The following is a 21,347-nucleotide window of genomic DNA, read 5'->3' as shown; positions in this document are numbered from 1 at the left end:
GACTGATGCTGGCCTGGGCACGCGCTTGGTGACAAAACGTGCGGGCCAATGCAGGGTCTGATTCCGCATCAGCAGAAGAGCCCCGAAGCCAAAAAGGAAGAGAAGATGATTGCCGCCTGCGCGCGGTCGTAATGTTTGAGGAGTAATCTGGCCTGGGCCGGAGAGGCGGTGCAAATTCACGAACTATCTTGTGCACCTGCATATGCAAAGCCCGGAAACGTGGAGGGCTGTACTTTGTCCGAAGACCGTTACTGGACTAGCAGACTTTGTACACTCGATGGTCAGCGTTTGCTTACTGTCTACAGCGTATATGCACGATGTTCGCAAACCATACTAGACACTAACTCATACGCCTGGTTGTGCAGAGCGGCTCAAGGGACGTCCCCTTCACTGCAATCATGTGAAATCTCGGCACGGTTTGTCAGAAAGTCTTGAGTTTATTCTCTACCACTTGCCTGAAGTTGAGCGCCATGCCGTATTTGCATGACACCTGCGAGAATCTCATCCGTAAGTACCCTGTACCGCTTGACTCGACTGGAGACAGGTAGTTACGTGAACTTGGCAGTGTTGCAGGTTCAAATCACGTGACTGTGGAGTGCTCTGCGTGCTTGAAGCTGACTTAGTTACCCCAGAAAAATAGAAAAAGTCGCGGAACGACGGGAGTAGGGAAATGGTCACAACACATTGGTAGTCATACTGTGTGCAACAAGTCTGTGTCTTCTTCCCAAGCAACCATGCCACCGCCGAAGCGCATGACGGCTAATCCTGCCCGTCCTGCTGCACGTCACAGAGCGGGCAAGCCGACGGTGCAGGAAGCAGAGACGTCATCAGATGAAGAATCTGGCGTCCAGGAGCAGGACGAGGAGGAAGTGCAGCATGAGCGGCAAACACAGACGGAACCAAATGCGCATGCGTCAAGACCCGCAGCATCATCCTTTGCCCCCAGTCTGGTCTCCCGTGTCTCATACGATCGAAAGGTAGTCGATTTGAACACAAGGCCGCCAGCACCACAATCTCGGACCGCACCCGAAATCGACGAGGACGAGTTCGAGACGGAAGAGAGCGAGGAGGAGGAGTCGACAGGGAGCGAGGAAGAAGAGGATGAGTCGACGGAAGAAGATTCATCGAGCGAAGACGAGAGGCCTGTGCGGGCACGGCCTGTCTTTCTGAAGAAGAGCCAGCGAGAGGCGGCCAGCAGAGGCAACGGCGAAGCAGGGCCGTCGGGAAAATCGCAAGAGGAGGTCTGGGAGGAGGAGCAAGCCCGCAAGAAAGAGCGCGCAGACGCGCTGATACGGGAAGAGCTGGAGAAGCAGGCCCAAGCCAAAGCGGCGGGCAAGAAGTACTGGGACGACGAGGACAACGTGGCCGACGACGTGGATGACACCGACGACGTCGATCCGGAAGCGGAATACGCGGCTTGGAAGCTGCGCGAGATCAAGCGGCTGAAGCGCGACCAGGACGCCATCATCGCGGCGGAGCGCGAGCGGGAGGAGATTGAGCGGCGGCGCAACCTGTCCAAGGAGGAGCGCGAGGCCGAGGACAAGGCGTTCCTGGATGCGCAAAAGGCTGCCAAGGAGAGCAAGGGCACGATGGCATTCAAGCAAAAGTATTTCCACAAGGGTGCTTTCTACACCGAAGACCTTGGTGAGTTGGCCAAGCGGGACATCATGGGCGGGAGGTACGAGGATGATTTCCGCATGAAGGAGGCCCTGCCGGAGTACTTGCAGAAGCGCGACATCACAAAGATTGGTAAGAAGGGCGGTACCAAATACAAGGACATGCGCAGCGAGGACACGGGCCGGTGGGGGGAACATCTGGACAGGAATGGGCCCCGAAGAGCGGGAGACGAGCGTCGCTTCAACACCAACGACGACAGATTTCGTCCCGACTACGAAGGCGGCGCGGGTGGCAGGGATGGTCCTTCGGGGGCAAATGCAAGCGTGCTAGGAGAGAGAAAAAGGCCACCGCCACCCGAGGGCGGAAGGGCAGAAGATAAGAGAGCTAAGCTGTCGTGACGGCAGGCTGGTGAATTTGGACAGGAAATGTTTCATGGCATTGATACGAGTCTCCCACTCTTGGGGCCGACCAATATCAATATTAATATGAAGCCTGGTTTTTCAGCGCCAACATCGCAGAAGCTTGTCCTTGTGCACTTTTTTTCATCTTCAAGATTCCAGAGCCCAGCGTTTGAGCTCATGCCACTCGTCCCATGCGAGCTTGATCCTCGAGTTCTGCAGCGTGGGCAGCGGCCTACATGTCTGCGCCGTAGAAGATCTCCTTATGTCTGTGCGTGGCATTGACGACAGCCTCGTAGGCGTTGAAGTCTGGGAGACTGTAAGCGGTTGTCGTGAACGACACATAAAGCAAGCGGCCGCATTGCCGACACGTACCAAAGTCGGTACCAAAGTCGAGCGCCTGGTTGACCCGGACGCTCAGGTCTGGCGTAACCTGGCCGACAATTTCGAACGCGTGATTCATGACCAGATGACTGTCCTGCACGAAAGGGCATCCTGGGTCAGTCTACGGAACAACGGGGTCGTAATACGGCATGACAATGCGGGACGCGAGGACAATGGATACGGGCACATACTCGGTTAAGGATCAAGGTGATCTGCCCCGCGCAGTCCACCGTTGCTCGATCTCCCTGAAGCCTGACAACTTTGCCCACGAAACGCACGCGCTGTCCTTGGAAGCTCTCGAGGTATGAGGCGTTGATTCGGGGAGTAGACTCATCTGCCATTTTTGCGGCTGTTGGGCTTCGAACTTGGAACGATTTTTGCTGCTTCGTGATCGGATTGACGCTCGACGCGCTATTTCGGACTTTGTCACGAACGCGCTTTCACCTGTTCCCGTGACTCCACGACCTTTTGAGCGGAGCACGCTCATGGGCTTATCGATAGTGCACGACGATCTTCGTTGATGTGTCTGGTTATGGTCGTCCGTCTATGTTTGATCCCCTTATAGTTGCTTGATTTGCAGACATTGGAGAAGATTCTTGGGATGTCATTTCGTGCGATTCCTGACATGAAAAGTCTTGGGCAACTCCCTGATTGCTACGCAAAAGTTGATTGGTTGAACCTATAAACTTGCGTACGCTTGTGTCTTCGATTGCAAAGAGTTAATGCGTCACATTCAAGAATGGAAGGTCTCGCGTGACATTAGAAGATCTGGTCAGTCTTGGACTGTGAGGAGTCAAACTTGGCCTTTCCAGACTCTACTTCACAACCGATTGACTAGGACCAGGTCGCAATCGAAACATGGAGGCACGGGGATTTTGAACATTTCAAGAATTTCTCAAATTACGAGCTGAACATGCGCGGGAAATGGAAAGAAAGAAAAGAAGAATCAAAGAAGTTGAAGAGGCGTCATGGTCAACTTGTAGATGCACTCAGTGTTGCAGGATCTGTATATAAACCAAAGTCCTTCCCCAGCACACGTTGACTGGATTGAAATTTGACATTACACCGTTCAATACGCGCGGACTTTCAATAACTTGCCCGGGCACGTGTTGTCAAATCTCAGCTCTCACATACTTGCTGGTTTTTCTACAGATGGGAAAAACATGTCCCACGCTGTTCGCGACCAGTGAAATTTGCCACGTACGCGTAACTAGAATACCGCTTGTCAACGTGGACAGCAAGTCAAAGACGCATTATGTACTGGCGTGGGGATTCAGAGCAGCTTTCTCCGACCTTTATTCTGCAACCCGTCACTGTTCCAAAGGTTGCTTTTGGCTAAGCAGTGGTAGATTTCCGCTTGCTCGTGAAAAGAGGGATTTGTCCTCAACCAAATAAGTAAATGGAAGAGAAAAAAGATGATGAACAGTGGAAGCGCTTCCTTCAAGAAACGCGCCATCTAGGACAACCCATCGTTAAGGTTTGTTAGATGGTAAAGTGCCAACCAAGCGCCGCGCCAGCTTTGCTGCATCGTCATTTTACGGCAAATGACGACGCCAAATGCTGGCCATCTTTTTTTGAAGGAGGCAGCAATCGTGCTGCTTCACTCTGTGGTCGTAAATTTGACGTCTTGCCATTTCTCACGTCACGCCACGGTGATTGTAGGGCTCGGTCAGTCTAGCCTCGCCTCCGCGGCGATGCTGTCCAGGACTGGTTGTTAGGCAAGAAAACACGGCTATATGAAAGCTAGCATTGTCGATCAAGTGCCGTCGTCATCGTCGTCGCCAAAATTGATATTGACCTTTGCCTTCTTCTTTTTTGGAGGTGCCGATTTCTTGTCGACAGGCTTAGCTTTCTCATCAGTTGGCGCCCTCATGGCGGATGAAGACTGCCTTTGAACGTCTCCATTTGGTACCTCTGCGTCTTCGTCCAGCCGGTCAGCGCCGATGATCCTAGCAGCCTTTCGTTTCTTAGTTGCGCCGATGGCAGCGACATTCTGCGTTGACTTCGGCTTTTCCGGAGCTTCGCCCGAATTTGAACTTGAGATTGGATTTGACGCGTCGATGGCGCCGACGGATGAGTCAGCGCCATTCCTGACCAGAGCTTCGTACTCAGCCTTGGTTAAACTCTCATTTGTGTCTTCCATAACATAAGTTGGCCCGTCGTCTTCATCGGCATCGAGCCGTTTGGGCCTTTGAGGGCGAGCAGTCTGATCGGCACGGCATTGCTGGTCATTGACCTGGCCGCTAACCTCCAAGCGCAGTCGCTGCAGGAAGGCAGGCTGCGAGCGGTCAAATTCGAGGGTGTTTCTCTTTGACATGGCGTGGCAGATATTAAAGCGCTTGCATTCGGTCACACCGGACAATATGATCGGTTCGTGCAGTGATGGTCCGATCTTTCATGTGCTTCTGCGAGTAGTGAATACAGAAGAAAGGGGCCTGGACGACGTTGAGGCCGCCTGAAACTGTCGTGCTGTCGGTCTCTGTGTGGGCGGATGGAATCCACTGGGTGTCACGCTAAGTTGACACCTGTCAAAACAGAGCTACTGTACGCTTCTGTACTGTGGGTCTCCCGAAGCGCCAGACGCGTATGCATGCTACAGGCAATGAACGCTTGTTTCTCAACACCAATGGGGAACACCGAGGGCCACTTTGCGAGAAGACCAAGAACAGTCGATCAGTCAAGCCCGTCTGAGAGGAACGTGTGTTCGATACAATGCGGGGTTGATGCGTTTTCGGTGACGCGCGACAGTCATACATTCGGAATCACGTGGCGATCAGCCAGGCACAGTCACACTTCGCGCTTTCAAAGATGGAACGTATGAGCGATGCCAATAGAATATATCATCAAAGCAAGAAAAGTAAAAGTATACGTTCCGCCACGGCGAGCTGGTCAACAAGGAGTTGAGAGGACGGGCCAGCAGGTCTGCTTACTTGTCCACTGCGGGCTGCTTTGCGCCTTCGAAACACACGTCAAGTGGCACAAACGAGTGTCTTGCCCGTCATCTCCCCACGATTGACGCTCGGCGAGCTTTCGCATTGGCGTGAGAAGATAAAGGACAAGAACGGCGCGGGGCGTGTGAGGACGGCAAAGACGAAGGAATCGCGACAACATCGACCTTCATTCCACCACGCCGGCGGCTGACACGACGTCAAAGACGGCTCAACTGCCCACCGCATCACCCGGGGCTTTTCGTGTGAAGAGCGGCGCTGCCTTCTGGGCTTTCCGACCGCAGGAAAAATACAGAAACAAAAAAAGAAGCACTGCCCCAGCTACACGGCCAGCGTCGACGTTCGACGTTGCTTGTGCATGACGCACTGGCCTCTGCTCGCGTCCGCCAGTCAGTCAAATCAGTCAAATCGGATTTGCCCCAAAGCGTCCCAAGACCAGCAAGAGGACACGCCCTCCAAACCAAAAATCCCAACCCCATCACCTCGCATCGTCCCGTCTCGACCTTCATCTGCAAACCTTTTCCACCTTTGTGCACCCTGAGAATCTCCTCCCCGTGGCGTCGGCGTTGCTCGCGACAACGTTGTCGTGGTCCACAGGGAGTGCTCAGCACGTCCGTCCAGTCGCTCGTTTCCCCCTTCGCCGAAGCTAAACCTCCCCAACTTTGCAAGCGGCCGTCTCATACTTCACAAGCCTCTCATCACGCGTCCACGCTCCTCGCCTTAACTCACGCCCTCTCTCCACGTCTTTCACTCACAAACAGTCAAGGTGGAGACGCTCAACGGGCGGGATAAACCCCGCCGACGCTCGACCGTCTCAAGGCCGAGTCCAGGAAGCGTGAGCATTCCAGAGACGGTGCCCGGGAGCCCTCCTCCGCACACTCAGCCCCTGATGGGGCTCTTCGCTCGCCTACGCAAGAATCTCAATGTCTCCTCGCCCTCCTTGCCCAAGACGTACCCAACCTTCAACGATGTCTCCCAACGCGCCCGCCATTTCAGCATTCGCGACCTTATGCGGAGGAGGATACGGATAAGAAAGTTCAGCGTACCCTTGGTCGTTGTCCTCTTCTTCCCTTTGATCGCCATCGTGGTCATACTGGTGCTGCTATTAAGGCATCCAGACAGCCCTGGGCGAGTGCTTATGCCAGCTGGAGGACCCCCTTCGATACGGTAAGAGAATGGCTTGGCATTGTGGTGCCCATCCTGCTCATGCCAACACGTGGGGAAACACAGCTAACAGAAAGATCATGACAGCAAAATAAGCGAGAAGCACGACAAAGTCTTCGTCAGTGGCTGCCTGGATCCCGAGATGACAGCGGCTCAGACGCCTCGTGCAAACGCCGCATTTGTCGTCCTTGCGCGAAACAAGGAGCTGGAAGGTATTGTGCAGTCGATCAAGTCCATTGAACGGCACTTCAACAGGTGGTTTCATTATCCGTACGTCTTTCTCAATGACGGCGATTTCAACACCACCTTCAAGGAAGTCGTTACAAACTACACCAGCGCCCCCGTCGAATTTGGCAAGATCAGTCCGGACATGTGGGGATATCCGGACTGGGTCGATAAGGAGGTCGCGAGGGAGGGAATCAGGAAACAAGGTGATCAAGCGATCATGTACGGAGGCATGGAGAGCTATCACCACATGTGCAGGTTCTACTCTGGGTATGCTTCTGCATCGTGAATGCGCATGTGCAGCGCGCAAATCGGAAACCTGGGCTAATTTGAGCGGAGCAGATTCTTCTACAAGCACCCGCTCTTGGACAAATATAAGTGGTACTGGCGACTGGAGCCTGAGATAAAGTATTTCTGCGACATCACTTAGTACGTTCACTGCTCGCTTGTCACCACTGAACTAACCCATCTACAGCGACCCATTCATCCACATGGAACGTGCTAATAAGACGTACGGGTTCACTATCGCAGTCAAGGAACTCAAAGAGACGGTTCCCAACATCTTTCGTTATGCCTCGGCCTACAAACGCCTCAATAACATCACCTCAAAGGGTTTGTGGGAGATGTTTGTCGAGAAGCCTAAGGAGGAAAAGAAGAAGGAGCTGCCCAAGAACGATCCCAATTATAAGAAACCACTACCCGAAGAAATTATGAAAATCGAACCTGGCAGCGGAGAGCTGCCTCGTATCGACCCAGACGAGATGGAAGGCGAAGCGTATAACATGTGCCATTTTTGGTCCAACTTCGAGATCGCAAGGCTGGATTGGTTCAGGTCGAAAGAATACGAGGACTTCTTCCAGATGATGGATCGAAGCGGTGGATTCTGGATGGAGAGAGTATGTCTGTTCTGAACTGTGATGCTTTGATCCAATGACTGACCCATATGTTTCAGTGGGGCGATGCTCCCATTCATTCTCTGGCCGCAGGCGCACTCTTGAGCGTCAAAGACATACACTACTTTCGTGACTTTGGCTACAGACACACCACGATTCAGCACTGTCCGGCAAATGCTCCTGCACGTCAGCTCCCACGCCCTAGCTTCCCCGAGCCGGCTTCGTGGGCACACTCACCTCTCGGCGGCATTTACAGCAATGAGAAAGGCAAAAATATGTGGGACGAGGAGAAGAAATGGCGCGAGGAGGAAGAATACTGGGACAACTACGATAAAGAGCGCGAGAATGGCGTAGGCTGTCGTTGCAGATGTGACACGGACATTGTAGATGTCGAGGGCAAAGAAGGAAGTTGTCTCGTGGAATGGGTGGAGGTTGCAGGTGGGTGGAGCAGTCCGTGACTAGAGGACCTGGTTGCTATGGCTGGGAAGATGTAAGCGGAGTCCAAGCCAACGCCAAGGGTTAAAGAAAAAGAAAACGTGGATGGAGGATATGTAAGAACCGCACCGGCTTGTGGGGAGGTGCATATAAAGCTGCCATACAACGGACACGACGTACAAACGATACGTACGAACGGACAGCGGGATGGAAGACGACGAGTGCACGTCACATGCGAATCAATTTTGGGCACACAGAGAAGCACATCTTTACGGGGTTCTTTTCCGGATATGCGTTTTCTGGGATAAACACCCCGTTGGCAGTTGAATGCGTTTGTAAGCGTGTTAAAGGCGTTCTTACCTGGAAGACATCACATGTATGTATGTGTATAATTTGGGCAACTGCAGTGTATGTGTGTGTGTGGGGGGTGGGGGGCAAACCTTTGTTATTCTGTATGATGAATCTGCTTCGTCGTTCTTCTTTCGCCTTATAGAGGTAATATAGAAGACATGCACCAACAGTTCCCCATCGTGCACAGAATGCCTCGTTACACAGCATAAGTCAGGTTAGAACGTTTGCATCAAACCGAAGGCTAAATCATGGACGTAATTTGAAAACAATGTTCAATTGGTTTCCCAAGAAAATTCAAACCACCCTATTGTAAATCTGTAGTGACTGTCTCTTTAATCTTTCACGCAAAAAAAAAAAAAAAAAAGAAAAAAAAAGGCGTCGCCTATGACTTCTCCTTGCCGAACGCACCATTCCGCTCATTCTCTCTCATCTTGGCTACTTCTGGATTCAACGGCTTGGCGGGATCGTATCCTAATGACTTGACAATCCCCAGTCCTTTGGTCCGCCCTTCTCGGAAAAGGATACGATCTCCTACGGCGAGGAACTCGGGTCGCTGGACAAACCTGAAAGCAACCGTAGCTCTGTCACCGGTTCGTATGTACGCGCGATCAATGTCAATGATGCTGCACGTTTGGGATACCGGTCCCACATGAAGCATGGCCTGGTACTTAGTTTTTATCGTCGTCGCATGGGATAGAATGAGTACTTCGGCCACGAATTCTCTGTGCACTTTTGGCTGCACCGTGGTTTTGTTGCCACCTTCGTTACCCGCTTTGCCCTCGTCCGGCTTGTGGACAACGACCATGCCTTTGCGGACGTCTTTTCTTTTAACTCCACGAAGGGCGAAGGAAGCGGATTGACCAGCGGCCGACGCTGGCACTCGAATGCGCTTGCGCTCAATCGAACGTATTTTTGTTGTGAGGAACTGGCCAAGTGAATCGGGTCCAATCAAAACGGTATCACCTTCGTGAATGACACCAGACTTTACGATGCCCGAGACGACCGTGCCAACGAAGGGCACGGAGAAGGTGTCGTTGACATGGAATTCGAACGGAGCATCTGTGTTGTAGTTTCCGTGATGAGGAAGGATATTTAGAAACGTACGGACCAGATCAAGACATTCGCCTGTCACATTGGACACCTGAAAGACAGGGCAAATTCGGCTCGACACGAACTGACTTGCTGTGTTCACGCAGTCCTGGCGGTTCTTGATAAAAACAGGAATCTTCTTAGCACCAGGCGACTTTAAAATCTTTGTCAGCTGTGTGACGGTCTGCTCAAGGATGTTAGGTGGACAGATGTCGATTTTCGTGATGACGACCATGACGGGCACATTCAAGGCGAGCGCAATTCCAAGATGTTCCTTAGACATGCCTACGAGACCATTGTTGGCAGCGACCATGAGCAAAGCATAATTTGGCTCAGAGCTAAGCAAGCCGAAAACAGTTGTACGAAGATATCGCTCGTGGCCAGCCAAGTCAGTGAAGGAGATTACTTTGGCCTAAATATGGCGTCAATAAATGTGAACACCAAAATGTATCATCTGTCGCATACGGAACGTTGACCGATCTCCTCCCAAGTCAGCTTTCGACCATGGACATTTGATGTAATGACGTCCCCCTTGGAGTCGAAGCCCATAATCTCCATGCCAACAGAACTAGTTCGTCCACTTTCAATTTCATGTTTGTGTCTGAACAGATTGACTCGCGCCTTGCCGCGACCATCATCGAGATCGCCCTTGACGAGCACACCAAGCATGGTAGACTTGCCAGCATCAACTGTAGCGCTTTAGTCTAATACGAGCATAGCGTCAATTTGTTTCAAGTCATACCATTTCCAACCACTGCGATGCGCGTCTCGATCACATCGTTTACAGTTTGTGGTCGTGAGCGTACAATCAACTTGCCGGAGCATGCGGTGTCCTTTTCATCTTTCGGCCCAACCTCAACTTCGTCTTTGCCTTTAGTGCCCACATTTCTTGTCATAAGTACTTTGATATCTGCACCCAAGTCGCCACACACCTTGCCAACCCTGTCAAGAGCAAGGCTCCACTGTTGGAGATCAAACCCCATGCTATCGCCATTGTCCTCAAGCCCCAGATCGAACAAAAACTCACCATGCTCATCAGCCAAGCGACTCTTGATGTAATCTTTGAGCTTGTTTACACTCGCGTTCTTTGTCTCCACGTTTGTATCGAGAAGAACGTGGTTTAGACGAATTGCGCGAGACTCTTCGGCCAGCCCGAGCGTGTCAAGTATGTCCAGTTCATCGTGCTCTTCGATGACCGCAGCTTGTTTGCTATTCGAAATGAATGGACGCCGATTGGCCTGCTGCTTCTGGACGTAGTCGGCAAAGTCGCTGAGAGCGGACTCGCCTTTTCGCCGTTCAGCGGCGGGTAGATCTGGGATTCGTGGCATGATCTTTCGTTTCGTTATGTGGCGGAAACGATTTCTAATATATTTCTTTCTACTCGATACCCGAATTAAAGCGCGACAACGACTTGCAGCCTTTCTAAGCTTTATTTCAAGTCCGTTTCAATCTGGCGATAACGAATATGGGCCTTAATATCGTCCATACACAGGTGTCCATCTGGTGTGGAAGCGGCATTTAAATCGACTACGCAAGAGGGGTTTAATTGAAACCAAGCATTAGTATGGGATTGCACGTACGTCGCAAGACTTTACGTAGCTTGGGGCGGACTTTTGAGAATGTGGTAAGGTACGTCGACCCATGAGCGGGCGCGAGGGGTTGTGGGGTTAAATAAGGACTGAGCTGCAATCCGCCGGACCCACAGACGAGTCATCGACATTCTCCATCGTGAGTCGAACTTCAATCGACATCTCTCAATTCGGACACCGCCTCCCATGAAGACTCATGCAACTTTTGGGTTGTTAGACAAAACAAAATCACAGTGCTGCGTCGGTATCTTGACAAGCAACGAACAGAGAGCGCGACGGCATCTGCAGCGCTCTCAGCATTCTAGAATTCTTTTCTAAGAAATAGTGTTATGGCGCTGGTTTTCCCCAGTATCAGCATCGAAGGTCTCCTAAGACTCCTGTCTCCTCTCCGAGACTAAACGAACTCGAACAGAGCATTGTTCTTCTTAGTTTGGGGGAATATCAACTAATACTGTTGATCATACTCTCGCGTACTAGCTTTCAAAAACTATTCTTACTAAAAATAGCCGTCTTTCAGCGACGGAAAAGTACAAGGTGTGGGACAAGTCACAAACTTACCGCTGCCCGCTTACTAACCTTTTGAATGACGTGTGATTTGTGGGGAGAAGATAAGATTGACGGGGCTGGAAGAGTCTGAGGAAGCCGATCAAATAAGCTTATCATCTTTTCCAGAGTTGATCTTGGGCCTTCAATTTTCTAAATTTTTAATTTTTACCCCTATTGGTTCTCTTCTTCCCCTTTTCTGTAAACCTTGGAGTCATGTGTTTAATTCGGGACCTTGAAGATTTCAAGATGTTGTGATGTCGCTGTGTTGACAACAGTATTTCAGATCATATTAAAGATTCGTAGTTGAAAAGCTCCTGAAGGAGATCGCTTTTCTAAATCTTCGACTGCTCAATGACCTTATACACAAGCTTCTCTGCGCTGACTCTCCCTTCTTGTTGTTCCTTAAAACCTTTGACAATATCTTCTAGGCCTCCCATTTCACGCACCCTGTTCGGTTTTATCTTGCCGCTACGCAAGTACTCGGGAAGCAGGCTTAAGTATTTCTCCCACATCCGCCTATCCTCCAGCGTCTCTTGTCCGCAGTTATCAAAGGCACCGTACTTCAAAGGTCTCTGAAAAACAGTGTACACCACAGTGCTCTCCACCTTGATTTTAGGATTCATGGCTTCTATTACTGGACGGACCTTGGCAACTGGCAAAAGGGTAACGATGTGGCCGCCATTGGTTGTCGAGAGTGCTTTGGCGATTGATTCAACCGTACCACCTTCGGCAATGCAGTCAAAGGCGCGCTGAAGATCATTTTTTGTCACGTTGCGGATCTGTTCGATCCAGTCAACATCTTTATAGTCCACACATACATCTGCTCCTAAGCTCTTTAGGATGTCGTGGTTCTTTTTGGAGCCGGTGGCGATTACGTATAGCCCAGCCAACTTGGCGAGTTGCACGGCGTATTTACCCACCGAACTGGTACCGCCATTGATGAGTAAGGGGACCGCGATCTTGGCTGGGTCAGTTGGTTCTGGCAAGCCCAGGCGTTGAAACATAGCCTGGACAGCGGTTGCAAACGCCAGAGGAATAACAGCGGCCTGTTCGTAGCTGATTTCGTCGGGGATAGCGTAGACAAGGGAGCTCTCGACAACGCAAAACTCGGCGAAGGCGCCCCGAGGAGGTTTGGGAGCGGTGCCCTGCACGAATCCAGCCACGCGCTGACCTTCACGCCAGTGAGATCCATTGGCGTCGGCGACGGTGCCGGCAAAGTCGCAACCGACGACTCTTCCCGGAGCAACGGACATAACCTGCTTCCAATCGGTTGGATTTTGGGCTACATAATGAACCTTGACTAGAATTTCTCCGTCGCCAGGCTGTGGTACGGGAACTGTTTCGACGCCGGCGGTCTTGCCTTCCTTAGTGATGAGAGCTCTCATGACGGCGGATGACATGCTGAATCGAGTGAGGTGCAAACAGCCAGAGGGGAGTCGACTTTATAGCTTCGACCATGGTTGTGCTCGGTGTATTCGCAGATTATCCCCGACGCAACCCCGCTGAATAATGAATCGATCTTTACCTTCCCTTGCTTGCAGTCACGTGCGCGGAGCAAGTAAGCTAAGTTAAGTTACAGGAACGGTTCGTTGTTCCGAGTTCGGCAAGTTGTGATGTGTTAACTTAAACGGGATGTTATCATGTGACTTGCGAACCGACCGTAGAGTCGTGGCTTCCCGCCTCCAGGGTTATGTACTTGTTACCGAATCGGGGTTTGCTGCTCCTTCGCAATTCCCGAGTGTACCTGCGCCTTGACTTGGAAGGTGCCCCAAAAGGCGGGAGAGTCGTTCAAGGTTTCGCGTAGCTCTTTCCCTGTCGTTCGCCCTGCGGAGCGCTTTGGTTGCAGTTGCGACTGCTCGATCAAGATTCTGACCAGCCACCAGATGATCTTGCGCGCCACACAGTCGCAAGAACTAGCCTGAGAGTCAAACCTGCAAAGGGTCTTGCAGTTGCTGCACCTGAACACAGTTTCTACTGCGTGCGGCAGAATTCTTCGCTTTGTTGCTGCTCGTGTCTACGAGTTGCAATTGCCCCCCTCTCTCGATTTTGTGTATGACACCGCGCCATCCTTGCTGGGCTACCCATAGCATCACGCCCGCGCTCGGCGATCATGGCCTACGAGATGACCCAGCTCGGATCCCGAGGTATGCAACCCGGACCTCGACTTCACGCTTGAATCATCACCTTTTTCTTGCAGCGCTAATTTTGAGCACTGCAGCCTTCAGTCACGGCCCCTCTTCTTCTGTCGAGCAAGAGTACGACCGTTTGCGCGACCTAGCCCGCAAAGAGAACAGCCAGCGTCAACACTACGCACGTCTTTCCCAAGAGGCATACCAACGCGGTGACGGCGCCGAAGCCCATCGCTTGTCCGAACTCTCCAAGCAACATGCTGCGAAGCAAGATCAGTACAATAGGCAAGCATCTGAGTTCATCTTCCGCGAGAATAACAATGAGAGAGTACCTTCGGACACGATAGATCTGCATGGCCAGTTTGTCGAGGAAGCAGAAGAGATTCTCGAGAGGAGGATCAGAGCAGGACAGCAACGTGGTGAAACGCATTTGCACGTCATCGTAGGCAAGGGCAACCATAGTCGAGATCATATACAGAAAATCAAGCCACGCGTTGAGCAGGTTTGCAGGGAGCTCGGCTTAAATTATCAGACCGAGCAGAACGAGGGTAGAATTTATGTCGACCTCACTGGTGGCCAAGTCCACCAGTTGCCAGGCCCACCTGCTGGCTATGGACAACACTGGGGTGCTCCGTCACATGGCAGCGGTAACGTCGGTTACTCCAGCGGCCCACAGCATCAGCATAGCGGCAGTCAGCAGCAAGCCCAGGACGAAGAGATAGAGCAGGTTGTGAAGGGCTGCATGAAGTTGTTTAGGAGCTGCTGTGTCGTCATGTGATATCCGCAACACCTTTTGTGTGCTGCATCTTGAGCAGGAATTGAGTTAAAATATGTACATATGTCGTGCATATGCGCCTGGAGGGATTTGGTAAATACCCATGTTCATTTTCTCCGCTTTAGCAGCTTTTTGGATAGAAATGTACGTGAGTGTTATTCCAGCTACGAATGAAGAAATGCACCTCAAAAGTGGATTGGATGGAACGAGCCTTGTCGAAATGTGAGCATTTGAGCCTTGTCTATAGTTGTGGGTCTCAGCACGAGCTTTTCAATCAGCGCAATACTTGCTCGCATCATGTCAGCGTCTCAAAGCACAGATATAACACTTAAGCGTAGTTCTTATTCTCGCCGGCTTTCATGTTGTATCGCTTTGCATAGGAGAGAGAGACCAATATATTTTCGAAGCGTTCTGTGCATTGCATCCGGGATTGGAAGTAACCACAAAAGTTTTGACACGGGAAACGCGGCCTGTCCACAGACTCTGCTTGCATAAAGTCGTTAAAGACCAGCTCTTCAGTAGTCTGACATGACTATAGCTTTTGCCAGTGTTTGCTCATCTCAGGCTTGAAAACAATAAAAGGAATTGCGGTGAACGCATTTTTATACTTTCTCTGATCATCGTAGCCGCATAATTATCCGGCAGATCAAGTCGAGTTTGAACCGGATAATCACAGCAAGATTATATGCAGTTTCAACATTGTTTTCAAGACGCTCGCTGATATGTTATCTGAGAAGTACTATCCGCGATTACTAAGATTGGAATGCGTGTCAGCTGATCACGGGCAGGTTGTCCTTAAGCTAACATTTCCTTTCTGGTTGTTAAGTCATGTGTGAATTTTATGATCAGCGATGATACGTGGTTGACTTGAGCTACGCGGCCGTCGAGCATGACATCGCTACCTGAGTATGGCAAATGAACGTCCTGACTATGTTGGCGGTAACAACAAGAAACACTCGGAGCATTATCGACCTTATACATATGGGATAAAGTTAGGGTCAGTTATTTATGAGAAGTCTTAGTGGTAAAGCATTTGTGCCTTGGTGCTCGCGGCCACAGACAATTAACATGGCGGAAGATGGATGACCGTCAACAATAGTTTTCTCAACTGATGTAGTTACTCTGTTGCTTATGGCGTAGCAAAACGACGTGTTGGACAGGATAGCAGGTGGGATGGCCCCCGCCTTGACTTTTAACTCCGCTCCGTGCCCGTCGCCTGGCCTCTGCACTTGTTGAATCTTCATTAACCGGACATGGGGCATGAAATTTTCATCTGCAGTTGAAGTGTACCCTAAGTACGGAGTACAGCGCTGTTACTTCAGGTGTGAAACCGCTTTGTGCCTTCAATATTATCAGCAGAACTCCTAGCTCTGATCGGCACACCACGGGTTGTTCCCGTGCGCTAAAATTGATCGTGCCGTTCACCATCACCCGATTACTGGCTTTCTCTCATCCCTGAGATGTTTCATATTCTTCTCCCAAGCCGTCTTTCACACGACTAGATACAATTAGAGGAGATCACCATTTTAGTAGCCAACACCTCAAGGGGCAATGTGCCTCGTGGTGACCCCATATGTAGCCATGGTGGCGATATCAAGATCGGAATTCATCTTCTCGCATTGTCAAGCTAAGCATTGCTGCGTATCAGCATAGACTTAACCCTGCGCGTCCCCGCTGTGAAATCTAGTTGTGATTAAAAAATTTCTTGAATTTTCAGGGGTTGAGGATGGTCTGGACCAACTTTAGACGTACTGACTCAACGACGGTATTTACCGCAGGAGCTAAGCATGCGCCACGATGAGACAAGCTTTTCGAGCCAAGTTCGCCAATCGTTTCCCTCGTTTCGAAACATGAATGTTTCGTCGACGTGCTAGACAGCTCTGAGCTCAATCCAAGTTTGTCTTCTTACCGTCCGGACGCAAAATACGGGTTTTCGGTTTCGAATGAAGATCAGAAGCTTTGGAGACTCTGAAACCGTCAGAACGTCGTAGCTATCGCCACTGAAACTGCTTTTCTCAGCGTTCATCTCAGTCCTTGAATTGTCCCATGGCGGATCAGGGTTTCACTAGCATCACTCCACAAGCGGTCGAAAACCCCATACTGTGTTGTAGTTCGCCACAAAATAGTCTAGATCTTGGTGTCTTTGGCACTACTCGAAATCGTGTCAACATGCAAATGCAATTATCAATTTCGATCAAGTAGCTTGTCATATCTTTCCCGCATATTAATTACTAATATCGTAAACGCTGATGCAAAGCATTGCGGTCACAAGACAGAGCACGATATTCTCCTCGGCAACCTTGATCTCAGAGCTGTTTCCTCCATCGCCTTTCGGCTCACTTACTCTTAGCGACCCTGGAACTGGCAAGGCTAAAACCATTGCTTCATGCTATGCCGCAGCCACCGCCGATTGGGAGCTTAGGAGCGATATTACTTGCTTCACTCCTGCGATGCCAAGCTCACAATCTCCACAGGGACTTCGCTAATTCCTCAAAAGTGAATCTTTCTCTGACTATACCGTGGTTTCCTGACTATAAACTGTTCGCTTCTGATGTACTCCAGTATTTGTGTAGCTTGATTTTCCGTCCAGCCAGGTCTGGAAGGGAGTTTGCATTCCTTCTCAGTCCATTTCTTTCCACACTTTCTTGTCCTTCGCTTCGTCATTCACTTTTTAACTTGGCGCTCTCGAAGTCGCAATGCAGTTCACAATTTCATTCGTTCAGAGCTGTGCTCTATCACTTTCTCTTTCGTTCGTTATTCTTGCCCAAGATTGCACCATGACTGTGCCAGCGAATCCTCTCTCAGCTACTGGATTGGCCACTCCTTATACCGTGACTGGCTGCGACCAGCGCCAATTCGCTGACCAAGGCAGTTTTGTGGAAGCTTCAATATATGATCCAGCAACAAGTCAGATCACTATTTACCATCCGCTTGTTGTCAATCAGGGCGATGTCGTCGGCAAAGATTTTATCAAACCTGTGGCGGCTACCGTCCCGCAAGATGCAACAGTTGCGATTTATTTTGGGAGCAATGCAAATACTTTGACTCTAACGGGGCCCGGGGCCTCTTCTTGTGTAAACGGACTACCTGGTTCAATCTTTGGTCAAGTGAGTGATCGCCTTTATGGGAACGTTGAAATAGGATGCTAAGATGCGTCAATAGTTTGCTCACTGCAATGGTGATGTCTTCATGAACGTTAGTATATATTAAGATGCGTCAATGAGAATACTAGTCTAATCTCCTGTGGAATTAGGTCACACAAGCTGCCATTACAGCCGGATCTCTCCGCGTTCCCACTCTTGGTATTGGAAAAGACGGTCAACAATGTCCAACCACGCGTGACTTTCGCATAGTTGATATGGATCAATCTGACAATGTTGATACACAATACTTGCTAATTAACAATCACACTTTGGCACAGGCTACAACCACCAACAAGAACGACAACCCCGATGCAGAGGTCTTGACTAACGCGTCCGATAATGCTCTCGTCAACGATTTCATCGACCCTGTCCTTGGATGCACTCCTTGGATGGTGACTTCGCCAACAGCGATCGGTGGCAAGTCTCCTGCTCTTTCACTCAATGAACTCCAGGGATTCAAGTATCCACCATCTAGTGGGCCAGCTTTTGTGCCACTAAATGATGATATGTGTGTCATTACCGATGCCAACGGAAATATACAGCAGTCTCTCCAGAAAACCAATCTATATCGCGCAGGAGTGGGCCAACCACAAGCCGCGGTCATAGCTGATGCATCCGGAACTACCTATTGCCAAAAGTTCACTCAATCTGGTCTCTTCATTGCTCAGAATCAAGCTCTCTTCAAAGGAAAGACATCACCAGCACCAGCCACGGCGGTTGATCTCTACACATTTCTCGCTCAGCGTTTCGCACAGTCCTTCGGGCCTGCGCCGGCTCTTGGCTGCACCACCATATTTGGGCTTGCTAACAACCCTGTAACTCTGAAGATGGATGGAAACGGCGTGGTCACAGCGGCAACCATAAACACGCAAATCCTCCAAAGCATACTCAGTGGAGCAACTAATCCTGGAGGAGCTTCTTCTGGGAAAACGACGGCGACAACGAGTGTAACTGCGACGTCTGGTACTGGAACAATCAAAACAAGAACCGGAACACGAACTGAAACAGCAACAACTACTCCTAGTATTTCACTTAAGAAGTCAGTCAGCAAGACTACACGTGCTAGGAAGCCGACAAATGGCGGCAAAGCTACCAGCAACAGTATTGCTACTGTACTACCCTCAACGCTGCAAACTAGCTTTGTTTGTTCACCCACGTTGAAACCCTCCGCCGCAGCGACGCTCCCAAGTCTAAATATTACTACTGCTTCCAGTGCCGCGGCACAGACCTCATCTTCCATAAGTGCAAGGCCTCGGCCTTCTGGTTGGAAATGTTTTGGTCAAAAAGGATACAGGCACAATGGGCATTTTTTCTATGGGGCTTGGGCCTAGGCTCATGCTCTCTAGTACTTCGGACTTCATTATTGATACATAGTATTTCATAAACACTTTAAAAAGAACAAATCTTATTTTATTTAAAAATCTCTTAGTAGATTATTAAAAAAGCAACGAGCCAGGTTTTGTTCTCTAATTTCTTAAAGAGTATTGACTACAAGTGTGAAGAAAGCCACCGATGCTACGTTGAAGACATCGCTGCCACGAGATCCTTGCAAGAACCTAGCTAATAAGTCTTGTCAATATCTAATCGCTACTTTCAGAAAAGAGAACTAAGGTATAAGTAGAATATCTATTACATTAATACTCATCAGGATCTATGGTGCAAAGATATCTAGCAGTTATATGCTCTTGTAGCTATTTAATAAAAACTTATCAAAGGCTAACTTTAAGTTTGTCTAAAGCTATGCAATTGCAATAGGAGAATCAAAATATTCACCCCTCAAAAATTCTTGTTCTAAAAAAAAAAGTTCTGTACTAAGCCAAATTGAAATCGGCAAGTACGTGTAGTAGCTTTTGCGGGGAAGCTCTCAACCAATCGGGTGATACTTGTCCGGAGTCGGGGAGATGTCGAGCGCGTTTAGAAATACGTTATCCGCTATCCCGGGGATGTCTTGGAATTGGGGGATCATAAGTTCTACCATTCTCTCGACTGAGCAGAAATAAATTCAGAAACTCAGAAATTTAAAGCTGATTTTCTACAATTTGCCGCAACACTTCTTCAACGATGAGTTTTGGTATTTTTGTGCTGAGCATGTGCCCTCTTGCGCTTACACTTTGCATTTCTGCTGCCACATCTCTATTGATTGGAATCTATGTGGTTTACCAGTGTGTTTTTTTCACCCTCTAGCCAAGTATCCAGGTCCCTTCATTGCGAAATTGACCGATCTTTGGCAGGTATATCAATTCCTTTCACTCCAACAGCCTTACAACCTCACGAAGTTGCACCATAAATATGGTCAATTCGTTCGCTATGGCCCTGATAAGCTCAGTACAACTGCAGAAGACGCAATACCCATTCTTTACCAGAGAGGTGGGAGACTTTACCCGAAAACAGAATTTTATGATGCCTACGGCTCAACACAACCCAATGTGTTTGGCATGAGAGACGAGTCTGTAAGCCGTGCCTTAACATAAAATTTGTCCATTTGACCTAATCTTACGTCTTTAATTCTAGATGCACTCAATAAGGAGGAGACATATGGCACATACTTTTTTCGATTTCTTCCGTGAGGACAATGGAACCGTATTTGGATGCAAATATTAGCATACTTCGACAGAAACTAGACAACTTCTGTGACCGTAATGAGATTTTCGATCTGAAGAGATTACTCCACTACTACGTCATAGATGTGTTGGGTGAGCTTGCATTCGGCAGATCTTTTGGGGTGCAGATTGCGGATGATGAGTCCCTAGTCCCTCCAGTCGTTGAACACAGTCTTCTAGCAGCCGCTACAGGTTCCTGGCCAGCGATGACAAGAAGACTGAAGAAGTGGCTGCCAAAACTCCCAATCCCGGCGCTTCGACGCCTATTCAAAGGTCGTGAGGCCTGCGCTGCTCTTGCGGCATCCAACGTTCAACGCAGAATGGAAGAGCTTAGGAGTATGATGGGGACAAATGAAAAATATCTCGGGAGAAAGGACATAATCACCAGTTTGATTCTCGCAAAACATCCAGAAACTGGCGAAAGATTGAGCCGAGCAGACCTTGAGACAGAAGCATTTGGATTCATGTACGTATTTTGATTAATCAGTTGCGTAGTTCATATGATCTGATTTAGCGTCTAGTATTGCTGGCACCCATACTACAAGTGCAACAACTTTGCTTTTGTTTTATTATCTTTTACACTCACCGAATATAATGGCCAAATGCGTTGAGGAGATTGATTTTCAATTGCCTCTACTTGGGGACTCACATCCGGCATATCTAATGAGCGAGGTTGAAAAATGCTTGCCATATCTGAGACAGTGCATAAAAGAGAATTTTTGTATTACTCCAGTATTTACCATGCCGCTTGCTCGGCGTGTACTTGTACTAGAGGGCGTAACTATTGGAGGAGAGCATATTAAGTAAGGAGTGAGTACGACCTTTTTCTGGCCTGTTATTTCTAAGCTAATGGAAATTAGATGTCTATCGCAGTTTGCAACCACGCATTCCATTACAATCCACTGATCTGGGGTAATGATCATGATATTTTCAATCTAGATAGATGGAATAATCCAGAAACAGCTTCGAGGTCAAAGTATCTGATGTATTTTGGCCTAGGTCCCCGTCAGTGTATTGGAAAAATAGTGGCGCAGACGAACATCTTGTTAGGAATACTTTCC

General features: G+C 49.5%; 9 protein-coding genes across 10 annotated transcripts; 5 read left to right on the top strand and 4 right to left on the bottom strand.

Annotated features, from left to right (window-relative positions):
- The first annotated feature begins 375 nt into the window (after window positions 1-375).
- PV09_08217 (uncharacterized protein) lies at window positions 376-2,132 on the top strand. The gene is made up of 2 exons (XM_016362080.1): window positions 376-507; window positions 633-2,132. Exons 1-2 carry the CDS (start codon window positions 484-486, stop codon window positions 2,013-2,015), a joined length of 1,407 nt encoding a protein of 468 aa, XP_016210045.1. The 5' UTR covers window positions 376-483; the 3' UTR covers window positions 2,016-2,132.
- Window positions 2,012-2,822, bottom strand: PV09_08216 (uncharacterized protein). Its single transcript, XM_016362079.1, has 3 exons — window positions 2,591-2,822; window positions 2,391-2,493; window positions 2,012-2,324 (listed from the first exon to the last, which is right to left on the bottom strand). Exons 1-3 carry the CDS (start codon window positions 2,738-2,740, stop codon window positions 2,251-2,253), a joined length of 327 nt encoding a protein of 108 aa, XP_016210044.1. The 5' UTR covers window positions 2,741-2,822; the 3' UTR covers window positions 2,012-2,250.
- A 554-nt stretch (window positions 2,823-3,376) lies between these two features.
- On the bottom strand, window positions 3,377-4,877 carry PV09_08215 (uncharacterized protein). Its single transcript, XM_016362078.1, has one exon. It carries the CDS (start codon window positions 4,714-4,716, stop codon window positions 4,156-4,158), a length of 561 nt encoding a protein of 186 aa, XP_016210043.1. The 5' UTR covers window positions 4,717-4,877; the 3' UTR covers window positions 3,377-4,155.
- A 762-nt stretch (window positions 4,878-5,639) lies between these two features.
- On the top strand, window positions 5,640-8,702 carry PV09_08214 (uncharacterized protein). The gene is made up of 5 exons (XM_016362077.1): window positions 5,640-6,514; window positions 6,599-7,006; window positions 7,079-7,165; window positions 7,212-7,632; window positions 7,689-8,702. Exons 1-5 carry the CDS (start codon window positions 6,237-6,239, stop codon window positions 8,085-8,087), a joined length of 1,593 nt encoding a protein of 530 aa, XP_016210042.1. The 5' UTR covers window positions 5,640-6,236; the 3' UTR covers window positions 8,088-8,702.
- A 78-nt stretch (window positions 8,703-8,780) lies between these two features.
- PV09_08213 lies at window positions 8,781-11,130 on the bottom strand. Of its 2 annotated transcripts, XM_016362076.1 has the most exons (4): window positions 11,085-11,130; window positions 10,247-11,031; window positions 9,970-10,193; window positions 8,781-9,916 (listed from the first exon to the last, which is right to left on the bottom strand). In XM_016362076.1, exons 2-4 carry the CDS (start codon window positions 10,830-10,832, stop codon window positions 8,798-8,800), a joined length of 1,929 nt encoding a protein of 642 aa, XP_016210041.1. In that variant the 5' UTR covers window positions 10,833-11,031; window positions 11,085-11,130; the 3' UTR covers window positions 8,781-8,797. The 2 variants fall into 2 exon arrangements, with proteins under 2 accessions (XP_016210041.1, XP_016210040.1); XM_016362075.1 differs by having other exon boundaries at window positions 10,247-11,130.
- A 351-nt stretch (window positions 11,131-11,481) lies between these two features.
- Window positions 11,482-13,127, bottom strand: PV09_08212 (uncharacterized protein). The gene has a single exon (XM_016362074.1). The coding sequence runs from the start codon at window positions 13,037-13,039 to the stop codon at window positions 11,972-11,974; it is 1,068 nt and encodes a 355-aa protein (XP_016210039.1). The 5' UTR covers window positions 13,040-13,127; the 3' UTR covers window positions 11,482-11,971.
- Window positions 13,128-13,345: 218 nt separating this feature from the next.
- Window positions 13,346-14,860, top strand: PV09_08211 (uncharacterized protein). Its single transcript, XM_016362073.1, has 2 exons — window positions 13,346-13,783; window positions 13,858-14,860. Exons 1-2 carry the CDS (start codon window positions 13,750-13,752, stop codon window positions 14,544-14,546), a joined length of 723 nt encoding a protein of 240 aa, XP_016210038.1. The 5' UTR covers window positions 13,346-13,749; the 3' UTR covers window positions 14,547-14,860.
- A 2,352-nt stretch (window positions 14,861-17,212) lies between these two features.
- PV09_08210 (uncharacterized protein) lies at window positions 17,213-19,017 on the top strand (the record flags this gene model as incomplete). The annotated part of the gene is made up of 3 exons (XM_016362072.1): window positions 17,213-17,650; window positions 17,706-17,738; window positions 17,797-19,017. Exons 1-3 carry the CDS (start codon window positions 17,240-17,242, stop codon window positions 19,015-19,017), a joined length of 1,665 nt encoding a protein of 554 aa, XP_016210037.1. The 5' UTR covers window positions 17,213-17,239.
- Window positions 19,018-20,258: 1,241 nt separating this feature from the next.
- PV09_08209 (uncharacterized protein) lies at window positions 20,259-21,093 on the top strand (the record flags this gene model as incomplete). The annotated part of the gene is made up of 2 exons (XM_016362071.1): window positions 20,259-20,752; window positions 20,808-21,093. 2 exons carry the CDS (start codon window positions 20,259-20,261, stop codon window positions 21,091-21,093), a joined length of 780 nt encoding a protein of 259 aa, XP_016210036.1.
- Window positions 21,094-21,347: the final 254 nt, after the last annotated feature.

The sequence above is a fragment of the Verruconis gallopava genome, assembly GCF_000836295.1.
Source record: "Verruconis gallopava strain CBS 43764 unplaced genomic scaffold supercont1.38, whole genome shotgun sequence".
NCBI classification, from domain to species: Eukaryota; Fungi; Ascomycota; class Dothideomycetes; order Venturiales; family Sympoventuriaceae; genus Verruconis; species Verruconis gallopava.
This window is presented reverse-complemented; position numbering and strand designations above follow the sequence as displayed.

What these genes read in the sequence shown, in the direction of transcription:
- PV09_08211 (XM_016362073.1), top strand. Translation starts at nt 13,750, where the DNA reads ATGGCCTACGAGATGACCCAGCTCGGATCCCGAG. An exon ending in GACCCAGCTCGGATCCCGAG is followed by an intron (nt 13,784 to 13,857) that starts GTATGCAACCCG and finishes TGAGCACTGCAG; the next exon opens with CCTTCAGTCACGGCCCCTCT.
- PV09_08217 (XM_016362080.1), top strand. Translation starts at nt 484, where the DNA reads ATGACACCTGCGAGAATCTCATCC. An exon ending in CACCTGCGAGAATCTCATCC is followed by an intron (nt 508 to 632) that starts GTAAGTACCCTG and finishes TAGTTACCCCAG; the next exon opens with AAAAATAGAAAAAGTCGCGG.
- PV09_08216 (XM_016362079.1), bottom strand. Translation starts at nt 2,740, where the DNA reads ATGGCAGATGAGTCTACTCCCCGAATCAACGCCTCATACCTCGAGAGC. An exon ending in TCACCTTGATCCTTAACCGA is followed by an intron (nt 2,494 to 2,590) that starts GTATGTGCCCGT and finishes CCTTTCGTGCAG; the next exon opens with GACAGTCATCTGGTCATGAA. An exon ending in CGACTTTGGTACCGACTTTG is followed by an intron (nt 2,325 to 2,390) that starts GTACGTGTCGGC and finishes ACAGTCTCCCAG; the next exon opens with ACTTCAACGCCTACGAGGCT.
- PV09_08212 (XM_016362074.1), bottom strand. Translation starts at nt 13,039, where the DNA reads ATGTCATCCGCCGTCATGAGAGCTCTCATCACTAAGGAAGGCAAGACC.
- PV09_08214 (XM_016362077.1), top strand. Translation starts at nt 6,237, where the DNA reads ATGGGGCTCTTCGCTCGCCTACGCAAGAATCTCAATGTCTCCTCGCCC. An exon ending in TATTTCTGCGACATCACTTA is followed by an intron (nt 7,166 to 7,211) that starts GTACGTTCACTG and finishes ACCCATCTACAG; the next exon opens with CGACCCATTCATCCACATGG. An exon ending in GTGGATTCTGGATGGAGAGA is followed by an intron (nt 7,633 to 7,688) that starts GTATGTCTGTTC and finishes CATATGTTTCAG; the next exon opens with TGGGGCGATGCTCCCATTCA.
- PV09_08215 (XM_016362078.1), bottom strand. Translation starts at nt 4,716, where the DNA reads ATGTCAAAGAGAAACACCCTCGAATTTGACCGCTCGCAGCCTGCCTTC.
- PV09_08213 (XM_016362075.1), bottom strand. Translation starts at nt 10,832, where the DNA reads ATGCCACGAATCCCAGATCTACCCGCCGCTGAACGGCGAAAAGGCGAG. An exon ending in CATCGCAGTGGTTGGAAATG is followed by an intron (nt 10,194 to 10,246) that starts GTATGACTTGAA and finishes AAAGCGCTACAG; the next exon opens with TTGATGCTGGCAAGTCTACC. An exon ending in AGGAGATCGGTCAACGTTCC is followed by an intron (nt 9,917 to 9,969) that starts GTATGCGACAGA and finishes CGCCATATTTAG; the next exon opens with GCCAAAGTAATCTCCTTCAC.